The sequence below is a fragment of the Salvelinus alpinus genome, chromosome 10, assembly GCF_045679555.1.
Source record: "Salvelinus alpinus chromosome 10, SLU_Salpinus.1, whole genome shotgun sequence".
In the NCBI taxonomy this organism is placed as follows: domain Eukaryota; kingdom Metazoa; phylum Chordata; class Actinopteri; order Salmoniformes; family Salmonidae; genus Salvelinus; species Salvelinus alpinus.
The window spans coordinates 19,066,429-19,079,691 of NC_092095.1; the positions used below are offsets into that span (position 1 = coordinate 19,066,429).

Genomic DNA, 13,263 nt, shown 5'->3' on the forward strand with positions numbered 1-13,263 from the left:
AGGCATCTTTACTTTTACTCAAGCGTGACAATTGGATACTTTTTCCACCACTGCAATTGACCTATGATACATTACAGTTTTGGTGTTCTCAAACACGGCCATAGTTTGTTGGGTATGTCCGGGACCAAGAGCAGCTGTAAACGGACATGACAGATCTTCTTCACTTCATCGATGGCACCCGTTCCCGGAGTCGCTCCTCTAGCGATGGTCATCTTGTTGTTAATCCGCGTGCATATCACGAAGGGAACCCAAATGGTCCTTGTATTCCGTATTGAGCCGGGCCATGCGCGAGATGAAATAGTTTATACTGGCCTCCAGATCAGCAAAGGGCGCGGGACCATACCGCGGCAGGTATGATTGGAGATTTCTCCACCACAGTACCGAAAACTTTCACAATGTCGTCGTAAGGAAGATCATTCACTGATCCGATGTCCATGTTAAACTATGCTATCGTCTGCACACACTCACCAACAGCAGCCCCAAATCGGACCTTTGGACAGGTCAACAGAAAAGCCCAGTGTGCAATTACTGTAGGGTTAATGAACTCATCGACAACAAGGCGCTTTGGAACCACTCATGCCTTTTTACGCACAGCTTTGTAGCCTTACTAGCCTAGAATGCAACCTGAACCTCGGCCTGTTTGTTGTATTTCAAAATGTTTGAAAGGAGATAAAGTGGTATTTGACAGCTTTTAATTTGATGCAAGCAAGGTGAATGACACTATTGACATTCAGGACACCTGAACCGCAGGAGTCGCTCTGGCGACTAATGTAGCTCTCGCGCCACCTGTCGTGCATTTTGTGCCGTTGTTTTCCCCCCGCCTCCGAATATAATACACCACTATTTGTTACCGATAGACCTAAAATCCACAAAAAAACAGGGATAATTTTAAATACTTTATTTCAAATATAAGAATAATTTCGAGAACTCAAATGTACAAACATAAAGATAAAGTAAGCAACTTCACACAGAAAAAACACTGACAGAATAATCCAGCAGTCTCCTGAACCTGTCTCTAAATTAAAATGAATAACTCTTATCCAAAAGCAGTAAAAACACGACTAATATTGCGTTAGTTTCACACAGTAAATTCAATATAATGTGTGCAATATGTTCACAAGAGGTTGTCTCAGCCCAACACTTGTATTAAAATGTATCTAATGCTACATTCATTACTATGTTTCAATGTTAAATATTTATTTATCAATTTCTACAGTGTAGGAGCGAGCATTTGATACAAAAGTTTTAATTTACATATTCATTGTTAAACATATTTGGATAAAGCAAGTATTCAGTGCATTTAAAATCCACAGCAATATACAAATATAGACTGCCAGTGCCACAATATAATATGTGAGATCTTAAACAGAGTATGTTCAGTGTTGGGTAGATTACTTTCTAAATGTAATCTGTTACAGTTACCTCTCCAAAATTTTAATCAGTAGCGTAACTTTTGGATTACACAAACTCATTAACGTAATCTGATTACATTCCGTTACTTTTAGATTACTTTCCCCTTTCCCCTTAAGAGGCTATAGAAAAATACAAACATGCATCTATTGCAGGATAAATCAATGTTAAAGTTTACATAGCTGGCCATATATGGATGTTACATTTTACTTTATGTGTTGGTTGTGTAGGATTCTTCAAACCCATCACTTTCTACTACATATAATAATATGCTTAAATTATATCTTTACATTAATATATATAATTTATAAAATGGACGCAGCAACTACAGATTGCCCCTTTAAGTCTATCAAAAGTGTGTGAGTTTGAGCATGTGTCCATTAGGTCTATGGATGTATTTTTTTATCAGCATGAATTAGATTGAGTAATAAAAACCCTACTTTTATTCCATAGGCTGGGATCCGCACTAAGCAGCTGTTGCAAGAGCACATTTTTCACTGCCTGGTTTTAAAAACAATGATTGATAGGCAGCTTAAACTTCCATTATTGGGTTCAAATACACACTTAGATTTGTGAACAGCCATCCACAACAAACACAATCCGTAAGGCGCAAATAGCTAAATGAGAGAGCAGCAGTGTGATTCACATCAATGCGCTATGTAGATATCAATAATATGTGATATCCGTATCGCCGTAGACTACACCACTGCTGGCATACTTACCTCCAAGCGTTTATTCAAGTTGGATAATCTTTGGATGCCGACAGCAGTCGCCCCATTGGAAGCCATAGCTTGGACTGTAGCCTACAAAAGCCTATTCCTGCTCTTTTCCCGCGATCCATCAAACACATTTTGTGTGTCATCATAGTTGTCTCTGACTTGTGGTCAGACTCGCTCAGGTGAAACAAACATAAACTTGCGCCTTTTTTCAATGCTGATTTGAATGTCATTGAGAAAACATCCTTTCTGAATTTAAAAGTAATCCTTGAAGTAATCATCTAGTTTTTCAAAACTATATGTAATCCGATTACAATATTTTTGCTGTTACGGATAGCAGTTCCCGTTTTTTTGTAATCCCTTAGTATATTGTATGGAATAGAATAATTAGAAGGATAGGTTGGCCCCTGCACTCAGGGGTATGATTACAGAGGTGTACCCTCATCAGCCTCCATGGCATCCATGTCAGAGGGTGTTGTTTTGGTTGTTGGGGCCTCGCCAGTGGAATGGGTCTTGCAGTGTTGGTTCTGTGACTGTGTCAAAATAATCTCCTTTTCTTTGGCCAAGGCAGAGAGGCCAGAATTCACTGGTGCATTCTGGTATAAGGAGTCATTGGAGCTCTTGTCCAGGATGTTACGGTAGAGCTAAGACAGAAAAGGGGCATAGTAAGAAATGACAAGAAATCCTGATTCTAATGGAATGCTGTGTGCTAGCCAGTTGTAAAGTTTGAATCTCACCTTCTCCTCAATGTCGGCCAGTTGGTCGCCCATGAAGGCCACCAGCTTGGCAAAGTGAGGGCGGTCCCGAGGCTCCAGTGCCCAGCACTTGCACATCATCTTATACCTGTGGGAGAGAGGGAGGGAAAGGGGGATGAAACCTCCTTTACAGTTCATATATTTGATTGTAATTAAATGTGTATGATGTATAGATGTAGGTGCAGAGCGGTTGTGGATACTTACACAGATTCACTGGCATAGTACGGCTGCTCCATCTTAAAACCTCTCTCTATCATCACATAGAAGTTGTTGTCCACCTTGATCCCCGGGTAGGGGGTCAAACCTTAAAGGGAGAGGGAGAGGTAGAGGAAAAGAGGGAGGGAGAGGGAGATAGAGGGAGAGAGAAAGGGGTAAGGAGAGAGAGGGAGAGAGAGGGGAGAGGGAGGGAGGAAGAGGGAGAGAGAAAGGGGTAGGGAGAGAGAGGGAGAGGGCGAGGGAGGGAGGAAGGGGTAGGGAGAGAGAGGGAGGAAGAGAGAAAATCACATATAATAAAGATGCAGGGAATACATCTTTAATAAGTGTGTAGAGTATGTATGCTTTTTGAAGCCCCCCCCATCCTAAACATACCCCTGGCTGCCCACCTCATCCCCAAACTCGGTCAACACACAATATAAAGGACAAAAACTAAATAAAATAATGACAATACATTTAAAAAAAAAAAGAGTAGGTATGTTTATGTAGCTACCCAGAGAGAAGACCTCCCACAGCAGGATACCATAGGCCCAGACATCGCTCTGCATGGTGTACATCCCCTGGAAGATACTCTCTGGAGCCATCCACTTCACTGGCAGACGCACCTGCGACACAACACATCAGACACACACACTGACACTGCATGTCTAGAACAGAGCTGTTGTCACTGACAACAGAGCATCTGTAGAATACAGACAAACACTCCCTTCTGTGTATAGTACCTACATTTCCTCTCACTACGTAGTTGGAGTCGTTGTGGATGTCCCGGGCCAGTCCAAAGTCTCCGATCTTTACTAGTCCACCCTGAGACACCAACACGTTCCTGGCCGCAAGGTCCCGATGGATACACTGGACACAGAAACACACACCCAGATAGAGAGAGTGTGTAGGGAGTAATGATGTAGGGAATGATACATGTATGAGGGGACATGGTGAAGTGAATATGGTGCAGTGTGTAGTGTGCAGTGTTGTCAATCCACGTACGTGCTTAGAGGACAGGAAGTCCATGCCTTTGGCCACCTGGTAGGAAAAGCTGAGCAGGTCGTCATAGGTCAGTGCCTCCTCCTCCTCCTCCTCCTCCTCCTCCTCCTCCTCTTCCTGCAGCTTCTCATAGATCCCTGGACCTGTGGATCAGCTGGGGTCAACAGGATCTACTGGCAAACAGTGAAGAGATCCTACCGACGTATTTAACTGTGCTGCTTTATACATTAGCATGCCTATTTCATCATGTGTCTTCGTCTACACAACACTGACCATCAGAGGTGTCCATGGGAGAGGAGTTGAGGCTGAGGAGGGCGATGCTCTCTTGCCCTCCAGTGGAGCTCCTCTTGGGCAGGTTGTGGTAAAGTCTGCTGAAGCGTTCCCTGCTGAAGGCCTCGGTCAGAGACTTGTGGTACAGCTCTCTGTTGTTCTTCAGGTAGTTCAGCAGGTCCCCATTACGGCAGTACTGGAAGATCAGGTACGTTGGCCCTGTCAAAGTCACACAGTCACAGAGTCAGATACACACATTCACAGAGTCACACACAGGCGCTTAGAGACAGTCCTAAATACACATGTACTCGTTTCAGTACAATATCTAAAGACATGTTCTTGGCAATTACATCTTGTAGTTATTCCTGCGTTATTTCTGCTAGATGCTCGTTTCTGAGCCTGTCTGTGATTGGCTGTCGTACCTGAGCCAGTGCACGCCCCCAGCAGGTTGGCGATGTTGGCATGCCGTCCGATGTGAGTCAGCATCTTCAGCTCTGACATCAGAGCCTCTTTCTCCACTGTCTCATGCTTCTCTGCATGGGCAAACATCAAGACTCAACAACGACCTGAGTGACTTCACTGGTGCAGGGTATGTTAAATAGTATGAAAAGTGTGTCTTCAGCAAACACCAACACTTAGCCAGCAGTGTAAAACATCACACAGGTAAAACCCTGTACCTTTCAGCATCTTGACAGCCACCTGCAGGGAGATCCCAGGCTTGCTGATGCTGTGGGCTGTAGCTTGAAGCACCATGCCAAAGGCCCCAGAGCCCAGCTCCTTCCCTGGGGAGAAAGACCACAACAACACAGGGTTGGTGGGAATACTATTGGTGAGGCTGGAGACTAGAGATTTCCAAGTAGATGGGTCAGGTTACGTCATTCCACTGGTACATCTCCCCCAGTCTTACCCAGCTCCAGATTCTCTCTGGGGAACTCCCATTTCTGGTCGTACTGGAAGTCTTTGAAGTTGATGTAGATGTAATCGTTGTCATTAGACCCCGTCATCTGAATCACCTGCAGCTGGCTCTGGTACTGGGGTTTCTACACACAACATATCAGGAGGGTGTGAGAATGTTTGAGTGTGGGGAGCAAGTCTGTCTGTGTGTGTCTGTGTCTGTGTGTGTCTGTGTCTGTGTGTGTCTGTGTGTGTCTGTGTCTGTGTGTGTCTGTGTCTGTGTCTGTGTGTGTCTGTGTCTGTGTCTGTGTGTGTCTGTGTCTGTGTGTGTCTGTGTCTGTGTGTGTCTGTGTCTGTGTGTGTCTGTGTCTGTGTCTGTGTGTGTCTGTGTCTGTGTGTGTGTGTGTCTGTGTGTGTGTGTGTGTGTGTGTGTGTGTGTGTCTGTGTGTGTGTGTGTGTCTGTGTGTGTGTGTGTCTGTGTGTGTGTGTGTGTGTGTCTGTGTGTGTGTGTACCTTTTTCCTGAGGAAGTAGAGCAGTGCCACGCTGACCGGCATCAAAGCCAGGAACAGAACCAGACTGGACACCTTCAGGAGTTGAGAGGAGTTGGATGCTGATGGAACACACACATCAACAGATATTACCAATGTCTGACAACAGCCATGACAACACTGTGACCAATTCTGTTCCACACTGGAGCTATGATGACAACCATTATAAAAATACTTAAAGCTGTAGATGATTTTCTGATGACTTATTTTTCCTGACTGACCACTTACGTTGTTTGAAGGTACGCTGCTGCGGAAAGACCATCCCTGCATTGAACAGTGGCTCGCTGCAGTGTGACTGTGAGTGGACAGAGTTTGCGATGCAGCACTTGACAAAGTGGTTCCCCACCTCGACCCTGTCCAGAGAGCTGAGGACCTTCTTATGGCAGAACTGGTCTGAGTCACAGAGCTCTGGGGGAGGGGCAGGGATCTCCTTCCAGGCTGCAGACTCTGACTGACAGCTAGAGGAGGGGGGGCAGGTTAACACACACACAGGTAAACACGTAGGGTCGGTTTCCCAGACACAGATTAAGCCTATTCCTGGACGAAACAGCACGATCAATGGAGAATTTCCATTGAAAATGATCTTAGTTTGTGTCAGGATATTGAAAATCGATATCAGTTGCATTTTTTAAAACCAATTTCGATATCATATCGTTTTTAATGAATAACATTGCACTGGCTTTGTGCAGTTCAGACAACTTTTTGCTGATTGCCCATTGGGCAATGGGAACCCTGTTGATGGCCCATCAGCAGGCATTTAAGTAGGCTTATGCTAAATTGAGAGTCTGTAAGAGTGTTGCAGCAAAATCCTGTATTTTTCTTTTACATAAAAGTGTAAGTTAACAAAAGGAAGCGTGGCCACCCTAAAGGAACCTGGCGAAGGTCTGTGGAGAAAGAGATGAAGGACAGTGGCCTATCATGTAAAACCATCCCCCAAAAGGCAGAAGGCCAGCAGCAGTGGTGCCCTCTTGTGGAAGCCTTATGTTCCAAATAGGAATGAAGAGGACTAAGTAAGTAAGTAAATACCCAGCTAGCACATTTGGTTTCTTAGAAGTTGTGGGAGAGTAGGTTCCGATAACTTTTTACTATGGTTCCCTGAAAGTTTTCCTGGAAGGTTTAATTAACGTTCTGAGAGCGGAAATTATAGGTGATTTGAAGATCATTAATTAATGTTCTGAGAACATGTTTCAATAAGACTTTTAATAACACTGCTAGCTTAGATTAACTGTTCTGAACTTCAAGCAAAGATAGGACACATGGAAATTAATTTGCTTAGGAATTAATAATGCAAACATTTATTTTTAAGAACGTTGTTTCTTAATGTTCTCTGAACGTTCTGAGAACATTACTTTAAATAGAACCATGAAATTGACACCTAAGAAAAATATGATTCTCAGAACGAATCCTGGAGTCCCAGAACTTTGTAGGAAGGTTGTATGCAAAATAACCATAGGACAACCACACTCTCACCAAGCTCTGAGAAACATCTGGTTCTCAGAACATTAGGTGCTATCTGGGTAGGTTAACAGGAACAATAACCAATATCAAGATATGCCTTGCTCATATTGATATCAAATTATATCAATATCATATCGAATTATCGCTATTGGTGCCCACCACTAGTGTTAAGATATATAGCTGAATCCTAACATGAGAAACTCTGGCCTAAATCTAGAGGTACCTGTCATTGGACAGAGAGCAGAACCTCCAGGTGAGGTTGAAGGGGAGGGGGCTGCTGGTCCTACAGGTGATGTAGTCTTCTTCCTGGAAGAGACTGAGGGTGGGCGTACCTGAGAGACAGAGGAGGAGGACAGGTGAGAACAGGTGTCTTACTGAGGAGTCACGCACACAATCACAAGTCTTATCTGACTGGGCAGTCGGCTGTCACTCACTTGCCACACACAGAGAGAGGGTCTTTGTGAGGTTCAGCACCCCAGTCTCCAGGTGTAACTGGTACTCTCCTGGCTCAGGGTTACATAGCTCCAGAGTCCTGGGGGGGGGGGGGAGAACCATACGGAATCGTGTGAAAACTAATTGAACCAAACTTAACCTCATCAAATCTTGTAGATACAGTAGACCTTTAGTAAAGCTTTATAAAACTGCAACAGAAACACGGAACCATATTGAACATGGATATGGCAGTATGTCCTGGATTAAACAAAGTGTCAGGAAGCCCACACACACAGAGACCACCAGCCTTACTCTACCTGTTCTTCCACAGCCGTGTGGGTTCAGGGCACTGGGTCTGTACACCACCCGGGCCCAGCCAATGGCAGCGTAGGAGAGGGTGTGAGGAGACCAGGGCCCGCAGACAGAACCCTGGCATCTCCTGGGCTGAGATGGTACTGCTCTCATTCAGCTGGTCGATGGAAATGAAGCCCTTCTCTGAGGACACACAACACCGGAAATCACATGGAAATCACTTGGAAATCATCATTTGGGGGGAAAAAACAGGTAGGAGGTGGTGGTACGGAGAGAATCAGGACATATGACAAGAAAGTGTCTGACAGATGAGTAAAGACCAAGTAAAGATAGACATTTTAAAAAAGTCAAGGGAATGTTTGACTGAAAATAAAGGTAAAAAGAGAAGGATTCAGTGTTGTTGCCTGTTGTACTGACCCAGGACCCGGATGTGGGTGGACTTGATCTTGTTCTTGTTGCTCCGGCAGGTGTAGATACCACTGTGGTTCACTCTCACCGACTCAAAGAACAGGTAGGTCATATCTATTCCTTTATAGGATAGTTTATATACGGACACCTGGAGGAAAAGACGATATACTGCATTACCTCAAATACAGTGAACAAGTCTTGGAGAGGAAAATGAAATGGTTCTGATCATATGCTTTCAACAATGGAAATAAAAGGTTAATGAATGAGTGATAACGCTTACCTGTTCCTGATTATCAGTCAGCCAATGTGTGGTGCTGTTCTCTCTCTCCCTACAGCGGAGCAGCAGGGGCTGACCCGGGCTCAGAGTGATCTCTGGAGCTTCATTATCATCATCCACACTTCGGCTGCGGTCCAAGTCTGAGACACACACAGGAAGCCAACAGATCACACATCAGTCACTATTCAACTGACTGAGTGCCTTTAATTCCATTTTGTTTTTTGGGGCATTGTGTTTACACTTTTACAATAATACTAACCATAGTCATAGAGCTGAGAACACTCTTCTCCTTTGGGGTTACTAGCACAGCACATAACTGTTGTCTTGTAGTATGGTTTACTTCCCTCTGTGTTGTTGGACCTCTCGGAGTCCTTAAACGTCTCGTTCCCATGACTACGTTGTCTGTGGGACAGGATGAGAAATGAAAGTATGTAGCCATCCTTGGAGAGGTCCTACATATGAAACTCAAGTCAAAACTCAAGTCAAAACCCTGAAGACACTCTTTAAGATTCTATATTATGTTCACCAAAGTTTACCCAGTCTTGTCAAGGTTATTGAACCATTCAATTTTTGGCTTGGGATTTCCCTCTGAAGAACACTGGAAGTTAGGTAAAAAGCCTCTTCTCCCAGGGATGTATTTCAGATGTGGCTTTGACGGACGTCCTGAAAGTAACCAATGGGAGAATGAACTACAGCTAGGAATTTCAATGTTGTTCAGAATCATGATGATGGTATTGACGTTATATGACTTTAATGTGGTGCAGATCAGAATCTGAAATCACATTAGTGGTTTAGAAAAGAAGGTCTGTCACTCACTCAGAGGAGGTCCAACCAGTAGAGAGAGCGTCAGGGAGGAGATGATGCCACAATTCACACAGCCGAAGGAGTACTCTCCAGAATCACGCACAGACGTCTGTGGTATGGCCATAGAATAGCCCCCTCTGTTGGCAGGACAAAGAATTACAGATGAATTCAGCAAGGATGCAAAAGTACACAGAACCCCGCAATAATGATACAATGGCCTTGAGGCGCCAGGTAACACAACAAAGACAAACACACCCACACCTACCTTATTGGGTCAGGTCCACGGCTCCAGCTGCAGACAGGGTCTCCTGGGAGGCTCTGCATGGTGATATGGAGGCTCTGCCCAGCAGCGACCTCTAGTCTGGTAGGACCAGAACCATTCAGATGGGCTTCAGACAGAGTACACAACACCCCCTGGAACAACATGTCACCATGTCAGGGAGAGAGAGTAAGTGAGGATGATCAGCTGTAAAATGAGATGGCTTTTGAAGTGAATAGAGATCAGTATGCAGATTACTCATAAAGCTTTTTGAACACAAATGTCAGACATTCATCAAACTTTGTTTTACATTTGGAAAGTACGAGAAGCCTGGCGAGAATGTAAATTGTACATTTCTTGACATTCTATTAAAATAGCAGTTCTGCTTTTGTTCTCTGAGTCAAGGTCACATTTAGAGGACTGCATCTATAAGCATGTGTTTTGACGCCTTTTTAGACAGTGTATGACAGGAACACATAGGCTAGTAGGTGTGGTGCACAGGAGGTTGTTGGCAGCTTAATTGGGGAGAACGGGCTTGTGGTAATGATTGGAGCGGATGGTATCAAATACATCAAACACATGGTTTCCAGGTTCCATTCCAATGTCTCTGTTCCAGCCATTATTATGAGCCGTTCTCCCGTCAGCAGCCTCCTGTGCTGTGGTGCTATGTCACCACCACTAACTGTGAGTTTCCACCCTCTTCTTTATGCATTGTTATTCCATTTACCTTGTTGAAGTCAGAGCAGAAATACATCTGCTTTCAGAGTTGTGTTAGGGCTGCAGAATTTCACTTTTATTATCCTTCAAAATATATGACCAGAGCAATCCTGTATCCTTCTGCGATGCAATGTGAAGTGACATTAGGCCACACAGCCCACCATTAGAAAAATCTCAACGATAAATGCACATGAGCTGACAAACCGAATTTACTGTTTGTGAGGATAATCTCAAAGTTTGACTCAGCCACAGACCACCAAACTTTCACTCTAATAAGTAATGAAACAGGAACCGAAGCGGGGGACAGGCCACAGGTCTTTTCAAAATCCGATTGATCATTTAGGTTTACAGTAAGTGACCGGTCAGGTTGGTCAATTAATCCCACGAATGCACAGATACGGTCAGTTTAGGCACCTACAGTCAGGCTGGTGGTGATACATAGCGCTCGAGGTGCGTCTCGCTGAGGCTGCAACTCGTCTCCGTCACAAAGAGCGCACAGCAACAGGAGCGCAGCTGGAGAAACAGAGAACCAGATAAACGAAAACCAAATTACTTTATAATATCTAATCAAGGCGTATTTGCATCAACTTGTTGCAATGTTTTTCTTTCAGGTGAAGACAAAAAAATATATACATTATACACAGCAGATGGATGATATTGAGGAATTTGCGACTATGGGAATGTATAAAATGCAGCATATAGTTTTGTGCAACATTTACATTTGAACAAATAATTAGCTAGAATTAATGTTGCAGCCTTTTCAAATGTATTTGGGGAATAGTTGGACATGTATTGTTACTTTAGGGTTATCGAATAAAACAGTCGTTGAACAAACTTATGAATAACACAACCATGAAGCTAAATAACAATGTGATTAGAGATAATACTATTCCATTGATTATTTGTGCTATAAAACACATTGTTGATGATGATTTTAACTCACCGATCTCAACTCTCCTCTTTCCCTTCATTGGCATTGGTCTTCAACGCATGTAGCTCTGTCTCACAATGAGACGGTATCGAGAGCGAAGCCCCAAGAAGTTCTCTTTTAATTGTGACGTTTCATCTGATGTGCAGTTCTTTTTCAGAGAGACTGCTATGTGGCTCTGGGTTCATGACGTTATCGCAGTTCATTTTAATGACTGGCCACACAAATGGGGATGGTTGGCTTTTAAAACCTGGTCATGAACTAGTCTATAGTTTATAGGCCTTAATGCAATTACAACCTACCAATTTTATGGAAATCTTTCTAATAACCTAAAAGGCTAAAATGACATTAAATAGTAACTTTCTTGACAAAGAAAAAAAGGTTTAATCGAAAACCAGATGTTTTAGGCTTAGTTATAGGGGAACATGTCAATATGGCCTTCATTTTGACAATTCGTTGCAAAAGCGATATTTTGGTATTTTAGTAATACATCTAGCTCCTTTTGCCCCTAGCGGTTCGACTCTTTCATTGAAAACGTAATGTAGAATACCTCTGCATCATCTCAACTAAGCCTAAAACATCTGGTTTTCGATTAAACATTTTGTTCTATCGTTCAGCCTACAGTAGCAGCCAATATGTGGTGTTCAATGTAGACCAACCTTCCATGAGACTTTAAAAAAAACATGCAGGGCTTGACATGAACCTGTTTATCCACTTGTCATTCAGACAAGGAGGTGACTGAATATTTTGTTGTGTTGTTGGATCCACTTCACAAAATATGTGAAATGTACACAAGTTTTGTACTCTTGGAGGAAGCAGTCACCCCATTGCTGACTACAAATGATCTATAACTGGGCTATTAACTCACTAACTAGCAAAGGATATGAACATATATGTACAAATGTGCACATACTCACTACATGTAGTTCTCACTTTGATCTCAAAACAAACTCATCTACTCAAGACTGATCACGCTGTAAAAACAGTTCAGTTCAAAGTGAATGGCACAGACACATATACGGAAAAGGTCTATTTGCATATAGGCCTACTGCAGTTCTGATTGGTTATGGGGCACCCAGTCTGTGTAGAGAATGGGCCTGAGTGTGCCTGTCAATGAAATAGAATCCTACTCAGGTGCGTTCTGCTTATAACAAAATCTCTCAGCTTTGCACATTCTTGGCATTCTCTCAACCAGCTTCACCTGGAATACTTTTCCAACAGTCTTGAAGGAGTTCCCACATATGCTGAGCATTTGTTGGCTGTTTTTCCCTCACTCTGCGGTCCATTTCATCCCAAACCATCTCAATTGGGTTGAGATCAGGTGATTGTGGAGGCCAGGTCATTTGATGCAGCACTCCATCACTCTCCTTCTTGGTCAAATAGCCCTTACACAGCCTGGAAACGTGGTGGGCCATTGTCCTGTTGAAAATCAAATGATAAATCCACTCAGCGCAAACCAGATGGCATGGCGTATCGCTGCAGATTATGGTGGTAGCCATGCTGGTTAAGTGTGCCTTGAATTCTAAATAAATTACTGACAGTGTCAACAGCAAAGCACCCCCACACCATCACATCTCCTCCTCCATGCTTCACGGTGGGAACCACACATGCAGAGATCATCCCTTCACCTACTCTGCGTCTCAAAGACACGGCAGTTGGGTACTAAAAATCTCACATTTAGAGTCATCAGACCAAAGGACAGATTTCCAACGGTCTGATGTCCATTGCTCGTGTTTCTTGGCCCAAGCAAGTTTCTTCTTCTTATTGGTGTCCTTTAGTAGTGGTTTCTTTGCATTAATTCGACCATAAAGGCCTGATTCACGCAGTCTCTTCTGAACAGTTGATGTTGAGATGTGTCTGTTACTTGAACTCTGTGAAGC

General features: G+C 43.5%; 1 protein-coding gene across 1 annotated transcript; it reads right to left on the bottom strand.

Annotated features, from left to right (window-relative positions):
• Window positions 1-883: 883 nt before the first annotated feature.
• Window positions 884-11,660, bottom strand: LOC139531649 (receptor-type tyrosine-protein kinase FLT3-like). Its single transcript, XM_071328302.1, has 23 exons — window positions 11,399-11,660; window positions 10,874-10,968; window positions 9,745-9,893; window positions 9,492-9,616; window positions 9,212-9,338; window positions 8,935-9,077; window positions 8,679-8,815; window positions 8,408-8,546; window positions 7,996-8,173; window positions 7,681-7,778; window positions 7,470-7,578; window positions 6,017-6,246; window positions 5,753-5,850; window positions 5,253-5,385; window positions 5,023-5,127; window positions 4,768-4,878; window positions 4,349-4,564; window positions 4,079-4,218; window positions 3,821-3,943; window positions 3,588-3,699; window positions 3,086-3,185; window positions 2,864-2,969; window positions 884-2,770 (listed from the first exon to the last, which is right to left on the bottom strand). The coding sequence occupies exons 1-23, from the start codon at window positions 11,430-11,432 to the stop codon at window positions 2,552-2,554; spliced, it is 3,027 nt and encodes a 1,008-aa protein (XP_071184403.1). The 5' UTR covers window positions 11,433-11,660; the 3' UTR covers window positions 884-2,551.
• Between the last annotated feature and the right edge of the window lie 1,603 nt (window positions 11,661-13,263).

What these genes read in the sequence shown, in the direction of transcription:
- LOC139531649 (XM_071328302.1), bottom strand. Translation starts at nt 11,432, where the DNA reads ATGCCAATGAAGGGAAAGAGGAGAGTTGAGATCG. An exon ending in ACACGGCTGTGGAAGAACAG is followed by an intron (nt 7,779 to 7,995) that starts GTAGAGTAAGGC and finishes CCCCCCCCCCAG; the next exon opens with GACTCTGGAGCTATGTAACC. An exon ending in ACTACGTAGTGAGAGGAAAT is followed by an intron (nt 3,700 to 3,820) that starts GTAGGTACTATA and finishes GTTGTGTCGCAG; the next exon opens with GTGCGTCTGCCAGTGAAGTG.